This window comes from Perkinsus marinus (assembly GCF_000006405.1).
Source record: "Perkinsus marinus ATCC 50983 genomic scaffold scf_1104296952298, whole genome shotgun sequence".
Taxonomy (NCBI): Eukaryota; Perkinsozoa; order Perkinsida; family Perkinsidae; genus Perkinsus; species Perkinsus marinus.
The window spans coordinates 22,399-37,125 of NW_003208915.1; the positions used below are offsets into that span (position 1 = coordinate 22,399).

General features: G+C 47.1%; 3 protein-coding genes across 4 annotated transcripts; all 3 read left to right on the forward strand.

The window, feature by feature from the left end:
* The first annotated feature begins 981 nt into the window (after window positions 1-981).
* Window positions 982-4,594, forward strand: Pmar_PMAR009947 (hypothetical protein). Of its 2 annotated transcripts, XM_002777093.1 has the most exons (8): window positions 982-1,108; window positions 1,153-1,234; window positions 1,282-1,416; window positions 1,462-1,551; window positions 1,601-3,635; window positions 3,683-3,886; window positions 3,934-4,103; window positions 4,148-4,594. In XM_002777093.1, the coding sequence occupies exons 1-6, from the start codon at window positions 1,003-1,005 to the stop codon at window positions 3,740-3,742; spliced, it is 2,508 nt and encodes an 835-aa protein (XP_002777139.1). In that variant the 5' UTR covers window positions 982-1,002; the 3' UTR covers window positions 3,743-3,886; window positions 3,934-4,103; window positions 4,148-4,594. The 2 variants fall into 2 exon arrangements, with proteins under 2 accessions (XP_002777139.1, XP_002777138.1); XM_002777092.1 differs by having other exon boundaries at window positions 1,601-3,886.
* Window positions 4,595-4,685: 91 nt separating this feature from the next.
* On the forward strand, window positions 4,686-5,694 carry Pmar_PMAR009948 (hypothetical protein). Its single transcript, XM_002777094.1, has 3 exons — window positions 4,686-5,015; window positions 5,064-5,337; window positions 5,381-5,694. The coding sequence occupies exons 1-3, from the start codon at window positions 4,707-4,709 to the stop codon at window positions 5,530-5,532; spliced, it is 735 nt and encodes a 244-aa protein (XP_002777140.1). The 5' UTR covers window positions 4,686-4,706; the 3' UTR covers window positions 5,533-5,694.
* Window positions 5,695-12,128: 6,434 nt separating this feature from the next.
* On the forward strand, window positions 12,129-13,800 carry Pmar_PMAR009949 (conserved hypothetical protein; the record flags this gene model as incomplete). Its single annotated transcript, XM_002777095.1, has 3 exons — window positions 12,129-12,138; window positions 12,328-12,423; window positions 13,190-13,800. The coding sequence occupies 3 exons, from the start codon at window positions 12,129-12,131 to the stop codon at window positions 13,798-13,800; spliced, it is 717 nt and encodes a 238-aa protein (XP_002777141.1).
* Between the last annotated feature and the right edge of the window lie 927 nt (window positions 13,801-14,727).

Genomic DNA, 14,727 nt, shown 5'->3' on the forward strand with positions numbered 1-14,727 from the left:
TCAGGTCGCCATGCATTATTCGGACAGTAATGTCGACGACAGTTAGATAGAGGCACTAAGACCAAAGACGGTCAGTAACCTGGCCAATATTGGAGTGCAGATACTACATAGAGCGCTCGGTTCTCTTGATATCTTCCCTGCTGACATGTCAGAGATAGTCTACTCATACGTGACAACTAATGCGCAGCCTCGAAAAATGAACTACCTGATATATGAGTGGTGAAGGCATCAGTCTGCAGAAGAGAGCAACTACTTTTATGCTCCAAGGCCCTCCAGGCATCCATACGCCTCTTCTAAAGCCGAGGATAGGCACTGTTGAGTTGCAGACGACTCTCCTGCAGCTCGACGGTGCTCTACTGAGGAGAGTTAGACTTGAACGAAGAACTATACAGCTTTGCATACTGTGTCCGTACTTCGGCACAGGTGGCAGCCGCCTACATTTCGTGTATATCGAAAGTATTCACGATAACATCAGCTTCAGGCTTCATGATCTTCCTCAGGCTTACCATGATGGTATATTTAAACCTTCAATGTTCTTCGAGTCTACCTTCTGTTGTGCCTGGGGAGCCTTCTTGCTTTACGGTGACCAGCCGTGCCCAACACAGGCTCAACATCTCAATACGTGGCGAATTTCAGTAGTGTATACGAAGCGTCTTACATAGTGAGCAACAACCCATTTGGGTGACCCAAATCCTCCAATATTACCGGCCAACCGTGCAGCTCAGCGCTGGAGCTGTTCAGGTTAATCAAAAAATCCGAGGCAGTGAGGACCCTACTTGATTTGGTAGCAGCCTCATGCCCTGCGTCCTCTGTTGATAACGCTGAACCCGCCTAGAATGCTGAAGAGACAGAACAAAAGAACGAGTCCTTAAGTTATAGCCCATTGTTCACAACAGTCGATTTGCCGTTAAGGAAATTCAAGATTTTGCAAGTTGTGCAAGTGACGCGTCCTGTGTTCTACTTGACACACGTTTGTATTGGAAGGGTTTGTATTATAATACTATGAAGACTGTCGCGTCAGAGGGCTCTCAAGTGAACCACAAGACATCGTTGTCATCAGAGCAACCCTATAGGCGGCGCTCGGGAGAACAGAGCAACCCTAGAAGAGGTAACTAAGAGTAATAGCGCAGATCCATACCACACCTTGAGCAGATCCTGGTGCCTCCTCGAGTACTATCAGTCCTTATGATAATATAATTAGGGAATCGAGACTCAGGGACCGGACCCAATTAGCGTAGGTCCAGGCGTTGTCGTTGTCCCGTTGTTTTCAGTGCCTTACAGGTATCAGTCTGATTCGCCTCCTTTCGCTGACACCAGCAAGCCCCCCTATAACATCGCCTCTTGCGGTCTTCTCACTCGAAGCCTCGCAGTCAGTATTGGATTTGTGGTGGCTTTCTTCGTGGCAGCATGTTGGAAGTAAGGTTTTTCATACCACTCCTTGAGAACATCATGGCTGGACAGGTCCCTGGGAGTCACCTGGATCTACGACTCATCATTGAGTTACTCCCCCGTCATCTCTTGTCCCAACGTGGCCCACTACTCGACCTACGCGTACCGCTCCCCAGTGAAGTGAATCGTTTTTCAATGGTATCACTGTCAGATCCGATGCTCCAGCGTGCCGTGTTACCGTCAAGAACTACTCCCTATATGAATGGACGTTCTTCGACAAGTATGGTGACGGCCTCAAGGCTGGTGACACGCAGTGTCAAGTTCCCTATATCGATCAAGATGCTTGGGCCAAGGCCGAGCAAGATGGTACTCCTATTAACAACAAGATCCCTATTGTATGCGACTGGGACATGTCCTGTGCCGATGCGGTTCAGGAGCAACCCAACGGTCAGTGTGCAGTGGTAATATCGTCTCCTATTACTGGTATGACCTATTTCACGCACCCCTGTTCTGAGCTTGATTCGGAGTCTTTCTGTGATGCCAAATTCCAACTACAACCCGCTGATATGGTGGCAATCCGCGGCGTGTTTCTTGGTATGGCATTCCTCGTCGTATTGACTTGGGTCGTGGTCACCCCCCTAGGGCTAGGGGCCGCTGGTTTCGCCTCGAGATGGTGGAGAGAAGGACGACTACGAATGGGTGAAAGTCTCGTTCAGGAACGTAGGGCTTATAGGGAGCAGATCATTGACCCTATATGGGATAACTTCCACAACAACGCTCCGCCGTTACCGACTGATTCAGCCACGGATTTCGGCCCGCCTATGAACGGCGGTATGAGCGCGAGGAGTTCCCTTCACAGTCAAGGGTCGGTGACCAGCACTATGTACGGTCAAAAGGGGGTACTGCTAAGTACACCCAGAAGTGAGGCTCAGAAGGCACTGGAGAAATCGTATGGTTATTTGCCAAGAAACGATGTACAGCCTGTGACGACTATGGATGATATTACTGTGAGTGCTGCTAGTGATGCACGACACTATAGGCAATTCTTATTTCCGAGGTTGGCGTTCAACTCTGGTATGTGGGCCAGGAAGCTCCGCAAATACCAGGCTTTGAAGGAAGAACGCATTGCTGGTCAGAGGGAGGCTCATGCGAAGTCTCTGCGAACTATGGGCGTTTGTTTTGTTATATTCTGTTTCTGCGTTCTCATCATTTACGCGGCGCTTTGGATACTCCCACAGAACCTCACTGGTGAGTTTGCAATGGCATTGGATGTTTTCAAGGGAGATGCCCCAGTGGGCAAGTTGAGTAGTTTCTTCTTCCTGCTGGCCTTTGGGGATGTACTCTACGAATGGATTATTCTGGTCACCACTTCCATCACTGGTTTGTGTCGGGCTGTCCCTGGTGTTGGCAATACACCTCCGCTGCCTCGATGGGCCCGGCATGGGTCCAACAAGACCGCCTCAAGGAGTTCATCGGGTTACTTTGATGACGAAGATGAGCTCGAGTGTGCAGAGAGCGGCTATGTGCCGGGCAGTTCTACGTGTATACTGCTGATGGTCCATCGAGCTTGTTTCACGGCTAAGTCGCGGAAAATGTTCTTGGCCACTTTAAAGAGAGCGGTCTCGGTCGCGGTCAATGAAGATGATGTTTTCGTGGTTGATTATGGCCACGAGTTATGTCCTCAGGATGATACTGAAATGGTCACTAAAGAGGCCTTTGCCGATGTCCACTATTTGTACGTACCGGAGGACTCGGAGGCACTTGCAGGTTACTGGGCTAGTAAGTATTGGATCCCCTTCCTATTCTCGAGAGAGAGATGTGGTGATTATATTTATGCCCTACTACTGCGCTCTGGCGAAATGCTTCATAAAAGCTTTCGTGTGCCGGAAAGGGAGTTGTTGAATAACCCCTATGTGAAGGGCTTGGCCTTGGGAGATCGGCCGAACTCGATGGGTGTTGAAGGCTTCTATTACGACATGATAGATGCCAGCTGGTCGAGGGCCGAGACGTTGGTGTCGGGCTCGCTCACCCGCCCTAGTGGGCCTGTCATTTGGGAAAGGAACACTCTGGAATTGGTCCTGGGCACGGCGAAAAACAAGATCGATCCCACGACACTGGGCGTTACGTTATTGGAACAACGAGACAAGTCGAAGGTGAAGGACTGGCCGACTCTGCCGCATGCTAGTATCAATTGCCGCGGACATGAATACACTCGTACTGTTATGGAGGGCGGTCTACCGCGACGAGTACTCTGTCTTCTGAGAGAGTTCTTCCTCCCTAGTGGTTGGTGCAGTTTCACGTCGTTGATGCTGAAGCCTTTCTATTTGGGTCAACTCCTTTTCATTCTGTTTGACATCCTACGTCCCTTTATACTCGGTGGAATGGTCGTATATGATCCTCTGGGTTTCCTCGTCACACTCTGTGCTGTGGCGGCTCTACTATACGTCCATGCGGGAATTCATCTGATGGTCAGTTTTGGTAGTTGTACCTGTACCAGGTAATAGAATACAACTTGAAATTTTTTTGGAGATTTTTTACTTTCAGGAGTGGCGAAACTCAAGGACGAGCCTGGGCCTCTTTCTGTGGTACGCTGATGTCGTTTTTGCTGTATCCTCTCACTAAGCTGATGCACGATATCATTTTCCGACCGTGCTCGTTGATTTATACGGTAATGGAATATACGAGGTATAAATATAGGAGCACTATGACCATAGGTAGGAGATGGGGAAATTACGGTATGTGATGATGTATTAATTAGTTACTCGCGAGGATGTGTGTCGAGATCTTCCTCCTATCCCCCCTCACACAGAGGTTGATTGGTATACAGTTTGGTGGGCTGCTCTGGATGATACTATCAACACCAGGAAGGAAGTTGAGGTTGACGAATCGAAGCAGTAGTAACTTTATTATCCCCCCGAGAACAAGTTCCTCCACGTGTACAATAGTATCGCCGTTTGTGCGCTGCTGGTGAGTGTTCATGTTGGGTCATCGATTGCCGAGCTGTCCTTGTTGTTGTCCTTATGTGTTTCTATATCCCTTCCCTGTGTGGAATGGGGTTGTTCCCTCTTTGAGACGCTTTACGTTATTACAATAGTCTTGATCACAGCAGCAGCAGTGGAGGACACCATAGGCGTACTAGTGGAACAACTTCACCGTAACAGTTTCATATTACCATACAGTTCCTTTTCCTTCCCCGTGGCGAGAGACTGTGGCCACTGTGATTCACTTGACGAACTTTGGGTGCTTTTGTTGAAGTGGTTATATTTCCAATGGGATCGTAGTTCTTGTTGGCGGTTGTTTACTTTGTGTATTTTCTTATGGGAACACAGCAACCTGTCAACACTGTCGATATCCCTTACCACCGAGGTCTGTCGGAGAAGTCCAGCGACTCCTTCATGACGCGAATGCGCAGGGCCTTCAAAAAGGCATTTTCGAATGGGCCTGAGAGCCCAACGCCTCGACCAGAGCAGCCGGCTCACCTCGAGAGTGACATTAACGGCAATCTCACCTGCTACCGTCTACCGTATGCGCAACGTTCGTTAATGGCTGGTCGGCAGGAAGAAGAAGGGGACAGCATGGGCTCTAACTCCACCGATGCTCCTGAGGATCGTACAGTGGCTTCAATGGTAGTATGAGGGATGCGAACTCACTGTTGTGAAGTATCGTGTTATTAGGCATTACATCGGACAGTTCCCGAGTCCGATAGTCGGTGTAGTAGCCATAAACCACCAGTTTGGACGTCCTCCCGACCGCCACCCGCTCCTCTAAAAAGTCAGCAATGCTCTATCTCACATAATAAAAATCCTTCCTATGCTGCCCGTTCCAATACAAGGGCAGTTTTCTCCGACGATTCTCGGAACCCGTTCGTGGACGACGACTGGTGTCCTCGTGGGTTGGAGGGCTTGCCTGGCAATGGCGCATTGATTCCCAAGGGAGGAGGAGGAGGAGGTAAGCTTTTTTGTTGTGTTCACACGTGAGGGCTCTTCCTTAGAATTTCGATCTGCCCGGAAGCCAGCGTCTTTGAACGCCGGCGATGTTGTTGCACGCATGCGCATGCTTGGCGAGAAGTGTAAGAATGATTCTGGTCAGCACAAGTTGAGTCGAGACCCCGTGAGTGGGAAGAAGTTGTTAGTTTTACGGTAGACAGCCGCCGCCGTTAACGGCCCCTTTGCATCACATTTTTGTATAATATTAATGATCCCGACAAGCTGGAGCTCTCGCCATCGTCGTTGTCGTTGCAGGATGGGCGGAGTTTCTTACTTGATGGGATTTAAGTCTTATATAACGTCAGCACTCTTGCCATACTCGACAGTTTTCTCCCTTTCCTTCTGTTGTTGTTAACAAGTATTGGTTGGGCTGGGATCATGAATTGGACGCTGCCAGATTCTCACCATTGCCTAGCAGCCAGACAATGGCGAGAGATCGAGCAAACGAATGTAGTTGCGTTGCAGTTCCATGCCGAATAATCATAAAAACCCCGGTGTATGTGAGCGACCAAAATCCCAAGAATATGCTAAGAATATGTGGAGGTCTCCAAGTGCGTAGAGTGCGTAAATCAGAGTAGCAGTAGAATGGGAGTCTGAAACCTCGGCAGGTTAGTGATAGTGTTACTAAAGCTATCATAATGAAATATCAGGGTGAAACTCGACGTCGTTGATGAATTATGAGCTGCACACCATGTATGCTAAGAATATGTGGAGGGGTGTATGTCAGCGACTTGGAGCGCGTTGAGGTGTCTGCTTGTGTTCGTGATTAAGTTCAGTGGGAACCTCCAGTATTATGGAAAGGTCTACCACCCTTCTGCCGAATAGTAATCTATGAGTGACCTATAGCGATCAACTTCACGTGCGTTCGAGAAATCGTCTGCATTTTTATCAATCACGAATAAGAAAACCTGAATTTAGCACTAAGTGTGCCACTCGTAATCAAACGAAATAAGGGGATAGCATTTCAGAAAAGGAGATCTACCCTAAATTCCTCAACACATCGGAGGAAGAGCTCACTATCGTCTCAGCTGTACGGTCAACTTCTACAGGAACGAAATCCGACGTCACATGCCTTGCGCATCGATGTTGAGAGGAGAACTGTAAATGAACATCCACTGAGTTTCCTAGTCAGTGTTGAGATATATGTTCGCTTTCCTTAGCCGAGTCCAACCTATCTATAGAATTTACACACAAATTCGGGTAGAATTCACAGATAGCTAATGAGAATTTCCCAAAATTTCCTTAGAATCTTCATAGTGTCACCAACACATGTGATTAACTATGTGCACATTTTCCCACACTCTTGATGGTGGGAGAAACAACTTACTTTATGAATGGTAAAGCGTTGACGTCGCTATGACCGATTTTATTGGAGTTTCACGACCCGTTTTACGTGAAGTGGCGTCGTAAAACTCGGTGAAAAACGCGATATTCGCGGATTCCTGTAGTAGTCGTGAAATTTGTTTTTCACTAGTTATTTCTTATCACTAGGGTGGTGAAACTCCATTGTTGTTCGAACTGATTCTGATGCGATTGATGGTGTGCTTAAACCCGGAGGTGAGCATGAGTGCTGTAGGATTTTGGATTAGCTTCTCATATAGCTGAGCTGATAATGCGGCTACCGTACGTTACCTTACGAGTAACGTCAAGTCTAAGCACGGCCAATTACTCTATTGTTGTGAAGATGAAACTTAGAGAGTTCACTTTACTGTTCCTTCTTAGAGGAAAGTCGTGGTAGACTAAGCACTCAACAAGTGCCGAAGTGATGAAAGCCGTAAAGCTTCTTATAAAGACTGAGCTATGTTCGTACGCAAACTCAATGAGCGGAGCGAAGTGATTTTCTTTCCATGAAATGGAACATTAACGCGATGATATAGAAATGAAAAATAAAGCTTTTCAACTTTACTCGCTCGCTGGTTTACCCGGAACACTCTACCATACTATTGTCGAATGTCTGTTGTCCAATAACATCCATTCATTTAGTTAGTTGGGAGTAGTGGGTAGTGGGGCGAAAGCATGATACGTTGCTACAGAACTAGTGAGATCCGAAAGTCTCAACCTCGAAGTTCTGTCAAAAATTCTCCGAAACTTGCAACGCTGGATGCTTCGCTCCGCATAAGTAGCAGCGAGATTATGGGATACTCTCATCTGCCACAGAGAGTCAATTCGGTGCTCTCTGGGCCAGAGCCTCTGGCCTATGACCCTCGCTTGACTACTCATGCCTCCCAAACCAACTTAAACCGGATGCGGGCGGGTGGGTTCAGGAAAGTCCCCATTAACTAAATGGTAACTGGATATTAATCGATCCAACACCCTCCAACCACATCACAAACCATTCGCTCGTTTGTTGACCTAGCCCAATAAATTGACCTTCATTCAACTTTACTCGCTCGCTGGTTTACCCGGAACACTCTACCATACTATTGTCGAATGTCTGTTGTCCAATAACATCCATTCATTTAGTTAGTTGGGAGTAGTGGGTAGTGGGGCGAAAGCATGATACGTTGCTACAGAACTAGTGAGATCCGAAAGTCTCAACCTCGAAGTTCTGTCAAAAATTCTCCGAAACTTGCAACGCTGGATGCTTCGCTCCGCATAAGTAGCAGCGAGATTATGGGATACTCTCATCTGCCACAGAGAGTCAATTCGGTGCTCTCTGGGCCAGAGCCTCTGGCCTATGACCCTCGCTTGACTACTCATGCCTCCCCATACACTACCCACTACGATCAACAACTAAATTTGACTGCCACATAACTGTCTGTGTTTCTTGCACCCTTTACTCATTTCCTCACACTTTCTTGGTCAACCGTCGATTTTGGGATGAATCCCCCCGAGTGTCCGACGGAGACTGTCCCGAGACTCGTTCGTTACCACTCGACCGATGGGACTTATCGTGTTTGTAAACTGAAGTTATGGTGAAGAGAGTGAGGTTTTGATCCGGTCCCTATCGACCCTGGGGCAGTGGCCACCCGAATCGAGGCTCAGTCAATTCGTTGTCCATACCCGGACTATTGTGCGGTGGGCATCTGACGTACTAATGCTCGGTCCCTGTTAGCTTTGCTCCACGGTGAAGCCTTCAGTGAAGGCCCTTCATCAATGGGCTACCACCTCGAATCAGACTGAAAATTCGGATCACAAAAAATACTTAGATCATCTTAGTCGGGACCATCGAACCTCAGTAATGCCCGGATGCCTGCTGAGTCTAACCAATTATCGAGGTCTCACAAGCCTCATAATATAGCATATTGCGCCTCCTCAACTGCTCATTGGTAGACCCACCAATGGGTTCCGCGCGCACTCACTGTCCCCGATGATGATCCCCAGAACGAATAATCAGATCGATACTCCATATTACGCGATACATGTCCGCTTCCAAAATTGGAGTCACCACTCACATAAACTAACCTTTGACGCTATCGTTCACCCTCAGTCCGCTTGATAGCAGTTGAGTGAGATCCGCTAGGCTTATTTTCACGAAATGCATTTCACATCAAGGCTACCGAAAGCGAGAAGACCCAGATGTCTTCACTGCTAGAATCTCTACATTTAGCCAATGCGACCTCCGGTTAAAACTGATAGTCATAGGCCATATAGAACACCTTAGCCTCATGTTAACACACGTAAGTACGTAAGTTAGTCAGTATGAATGTTCGCTCTCTCTAGGCTAGCCAGATTCTTGGTTAGTTTTCTACAAAAGCAACCTCGTCCTCAATTAATCTACATTGTAGACTGCACAATCATTGCTCTGAGGTCGCGCGTCGAGGCGTCCGCCCACACAAGACACTTAGCGGTCTTGTGTCTCCCTTTATCGACCGCGCTGACGAGACCTTCGAACTTGAAGTCAATCACCTTTAACAATCTACTCCGATAGGTGCGAAAGCTCTCCCTCAATACTATAAACCAGCCGTACTAGACCAGCACTCATCATAGCTCTCATGCAGATCCCATCAGTGCTACTACCTACATGATAATCCATAACGCACGGTGTAGAGAAGAATATCCTTTGCTATATATACGCACTGCAGCAGTGCGTATGGCATACACCGTATGCTCCTCAGACCCATACAAAGCTCCCTATGAATGAACTCAGCTCATTGAGCTGGCGTAATGCGCTCCTCGACGAATCTTCGCTCCAACTCCGAATCGGTACCATCCTTTTCTACTCCAAACTGGGAAGGGAAATATAATATTTCAAGTATCTTCTTTTGTGCTCCACAGTCCAATCCGAAATGGACTTCGGTGCCGATCATTGGGCTCCCATAGCTTAGGATCACGTTGGTCTCGCTCTCTGGCACCTCGTAGCTCATTTAATTCTGTCAGTCATCCTTGAAACTTTCGAATCATCCCCATAATTATCTTTCAATTCCGATGATTCTAGATCTGTTACAGATCTGTTACCGATCATCTGTATAGTCTGTTGAACAGACTCTCTTCCCGACTATCATCGGTATTTAATACTCAACAGGATACCCTCGTGGTGGGGTGCACATCAGATGCCATCTGAGTCAGATGATCTGACAGATGGTGGTACTACCACCATGGTAGATGCACTATACCGAATGGACACTCTCCACTGGTTACCCTCAGAACTTTTTTTGCCAGTTGGTGATATACAATTAATACCCGTCGTACCCGTGTGCTAAGTTCACTGTACTTCAAGATTACTGAAGTACAACACGGTCCATTATCTCGAATCGAAAGAGGAGGCATCCCTCGGATCATGGCTGCCCCTCCAAAAAAAAACTCCTCGAGATCCACCGAAAAAATCCTAGTAAAACTTCCACGAGCGGTTGCTTTCGCCACGTGTTAACTATGAGGTTTTCACGGGTTTTGATGTACCATATGTCAACCTCGAAGCATCATCAAACTGAGCTCAAGTTTCCGAATCCGGAGTTCCGATAGCTCATTCTCCCACTGCAGGCATGTCAGCTTCTAGAGACGATCTAGAATGGCTGTTTACACCCTAGATTGCTCGGAGTTCAAGACTGATTCCCATGCAACGAAAAATAACTGGCTGCCTTTCCCGGTCTTAACGCTGCTCAGCACGTATTTCCCTGCCGCGCAGTGACCTCTCGAAGGGGTCTCCTCCGCTGGACACAAAAATCTGTGACGCTTCCTATACAAGTTGTATAATACAACCGCTATGTGGACTGAGTCTACAAACCTCAACTGGACCCTCACATTGTAGAATCAAATTCATCGAATCACAAATGACGATAGATCTACGCAATAAAGTTTCATACAAATCGCATCATTATTCCAGAAAGGTACGCTTTGATGGAAAAAGGACACAAGGTCCTCGCTTGAGCAGGAAATCATCCAGGAACCTATAGTGTTCCGGTGGAGAATTCGCTTTGTATTCGTCACATAACTAGAAATTTCTAGTAGAAATACATTCTTCAATCAGTTTCCTATGTTAATGTCACCACATTAGGAACATTCCCCCATCACTATCAAACTCCGGGCAACATTATTTCTCATAGCTGGATATGTTTCTGCGCTCGAGGCGCCAATTTTCGTCCTCCCATAGTTCTGTTAGTCCAAAGCTCTGCCCATAATAACCTCTCAAAGGATCCGTTTCCTTTCCTCAGCTCTTCCAACAGCAGTTTCCCTTGGCCTTCGGTTCCAAACAATACGAGTTTGACGATAGCATCACACAACACCGCATAACTGTATTACAAATCTATCGCTCTCTCAGTAATAGATGTCTCCTACGTTAGACCGCCAACGCCTCGTCATCTATCATCGTAAATGATAGCAACGTCTTAAGTAACCCAGATCACTTACTTCTCAAAAATTTTTACTCTTAATTTCTACCACGCGATCTACCACGCGATATGACGGTCTTTTTTCCAAACGCACTCAAATAATTTGAGTCAAATTGGGCTTCTGTTCATAGTACCCTCCGAGAAACCTTTACCCTTTCCGAACCCTTCATCTTTGCTCCCAATTCCGGGCAAGCCTTTTCCTTTCCCATCGAGACAATTCTTGTGGTGATGGGGTTTGAACTCACACTCTCTCCTAACTAGGACCTGGCAGTCCTCATAATAATACGGACAGAATCCCTTGGTGCCCGATTCGTGTCCCCGCTTCCACGATAGAGAGCTCAAACTACTCCCCGCGATGACTCTGGCGTAGGCCTCAGAGTCTTGAATTTCACTGAGGCAAATGACGATGGCTCTGTTATATGCCACTTTCCGCTCTCTCGCGACAGAGCGCGCTCGATCAACCAGGTTTTTCCTTAGCTCTATGTCGAATGATACAAAGGCACGGTCGTTAGTGACATTAGCTAGCTTGCTTAGCAAGCCTTGTAGCCGGCTCACGTAATTGAATCCTGCTAGTAAGGCTTCTGAGTCTACTGTGGTGGCTAACGCACATAACCAGGGTATCAACGCGCTCGGTAACTCCACCACATTGTGAGGCGTTTCAATTCACGATAAGTTGGAGGGTGCTACACCATGGCTCTAATACGCTGTTCTCCAATCCTCATTCTTTCTGGAGGCTCACCTCCTAGGCGCTCATAAGCCATTCCATGAAATTCTGTCAGGAGCAGCAGCTGCCCCGCAGCTCATAAGCCATACTCAGGATAATGATGATGTGTTACATCCCACCTCCTATACCGGTGACTCACATTTCCATTCAGCAACGAATAGACAAGGCGAGTTCTTACGATGTGGATAACCGCCAACCAAATACGAGCGGAATATAAACCAACTCCACTACTCAACGAGATATAAACTTTTTCAAATCGCTATGCTAGATGGTAAGCGAAGTCAGACTCACGCTGCAACCCGATATTTCGAGCCAGGCAAGTCAACGTTCACTTCCCGCGAAACACACGATTTCCTCCTTGCTATGCTATATGTCGGATGTATTATGTCCCAGTCATCCGCGCAACGTGGATCTATAGTATAGATTCTATAAACGTTGTGTGGAACACGATGTCATTCAGCCCCGATTGGAGACATCCAATTTTCTTATAACATTGATATCCAGCTTCAACGAGCTTCAACCAGCTCTCAAACTATTGCATCTAACCTTGTCACTGGTAAGTTCTCAGCGAGGAATTCTCACATTATCACCCTCCGTTATCCCCATTCTCATGAAATTGAGTCAGGCGAGTCAACATCCGCGCATCAGAACATCTCAAGAAGAGGTTATACATCATATTTCGTATCACGTGCCGATGATTTAAAACCTTGTATCAGTTCAACGAATGCTTGTGGAACCCATTGACAGAGCAAATAGAGCTCATTTGCAATGCGACGTCACTACCCGAGGTTCAATCCACTAAAAGCAATACAAAAATGCTATAATCACTCTATTAGATGGTAAGTAAAGGCAGACTCACGCTGCAGCTCGATAAGTTCGAACCAGGCAAGTCCACGTTCACTCTAGAGTCGAGAAGCCTAACAAGGCAAGTCAACATTCACGCGCCCGAACCTCGTATAGTATATTATATTTCGTACTACGCATACGTGATGTATTTTATACCACGTACCGATGATCACAAATCACATGATGTGATTCACATCAGTTCAAAAATATTTCAGGGACTCACTGACGAGACGAAATTGACCCCGCAATGCGAAACTTAGTTACCAGTACTCACCGAGATCCAAAGATTGACATTCAACCACCACATCAGTCAGGGGTTGAGTTTCAACGATTGAAATTTAACTCACTCAAAGAAATAAAGCATTTTAGAGTCGTTAGGCTAGAGCATGGTACGTGAAGTCGGACTCACACTGCAACCCGATACAACAAGCCAGGCAAGTCAACTTTCACTACTAGCTCACCCACAATCATTGCAGGATTGTGTCATTATGGCATTCAGCCCTTCCAAATTGGCATTCAGCCCTCTCACAATGGCGTCCAGCCATCTCAGATTGGCATCCAGCCATCTCACATTGGCATCCAGCCATCTAACATTGGCATCCAGCCATCTCACAATGGCATCCAGCCATCTAACATTGGCATCCAGCCATCTCACAATGGCATCCAGCCATCTAACATTGGCATCCAGCCATCTCAAATTGGCATCCAGCCATCTCAAATTGGCATCCAGCCATCTCACATTGGCATCCAGCCATCTAACATTGGCATCCAGCCATCTAACATTGGCATCCAGCCATCTCAAATTGGCATCCAGCCATCACAAATTGGCATCCAGCCATCTCACATTGGCATCCAGCCATCTCACATTGGCATCCAGCCATCTCACAATGGCATCCAGCCATCTAACATTGGCATCCAGCCATCTCACATTGGCATCCAGCCATCTCACAATGGCATCCAGCCATCTCACATTGGCATCCAGCCATCTCACAATGGCATCCAGCCATCTAACATTGGCATCCAGCCATCTCAAATTGGCATCCAGCCATCTCACATTGGCATCCAGCCTCCCCTTAGTGGCGTGTAACCCCCAGCCAAACGACAATTCAGAATTTCGACCGAATCCAACGACCATATCTACGATAACATCTAATGAATTTTCCATCTCTTACAGTGAGCGCTTCAAAGGAAGAACGAATCACAACTATCCGAGAGGTCATATCACACTGAATTCGACGCATTCGAACCAGGCGAATTGACAACTACGGTAGCGCGAAACACCAAGTATATTACACCTCCCTTTCGAGTAGAATCTGTCTCGCTATTAAACCCATAGTCCCCATTAGAATAAATTTTTTTTTTAATCGTCGACCCGAAGCGAGAGATGGCAAACGCTACCTCCCAAGAGTACTACATTACAACTAGTGCCTGAGCTTTAGTCAGAAGCCCTGTAGGCTCCTGTCCAGGGACGCCGCGTGGAGGCACTCAGGAAAGTCCCCATTAACTAAATGGTAACTGGATATTAATCGATCCAACACCCTCCAACCACATCACAAACCATTCGCTCGTTTGTTGACCTAGCCCAATAAATTGACCTTCATTCAACTTTACTCGCTCGCTGGTTTACCCGGAACACTCTACCATACTATTGTCGAATGTCTGTTGTCCAATAACATCCATTCATTTAGTTAGTTGGGAGTAGTGGGTAGTGGGGCGAAAGCATGATACGTTGCTACAGAACTAGTGAGATCCGAAAGTCTCAACCTCGAAGTTCTGTCAAAAATTCTCCGAAACTTGCAACGCTGGATGCTTCGCTCCGCATAAGTAGCAGCGAGATTATGGGATACTCTCATCTGCCACAGAGAGTCAATTCGGTGCTCTCTGGGCCAGAGCCTCTGGCCTATGACCCTCGCTTGACTACTCATGCCTCCCAAACCAACTTAAACCGGATGCGGGCGGGTGGGTTCAGGAAAGTCCCCATTAACTAAATGGTAACTGGATATTAATCGATCCA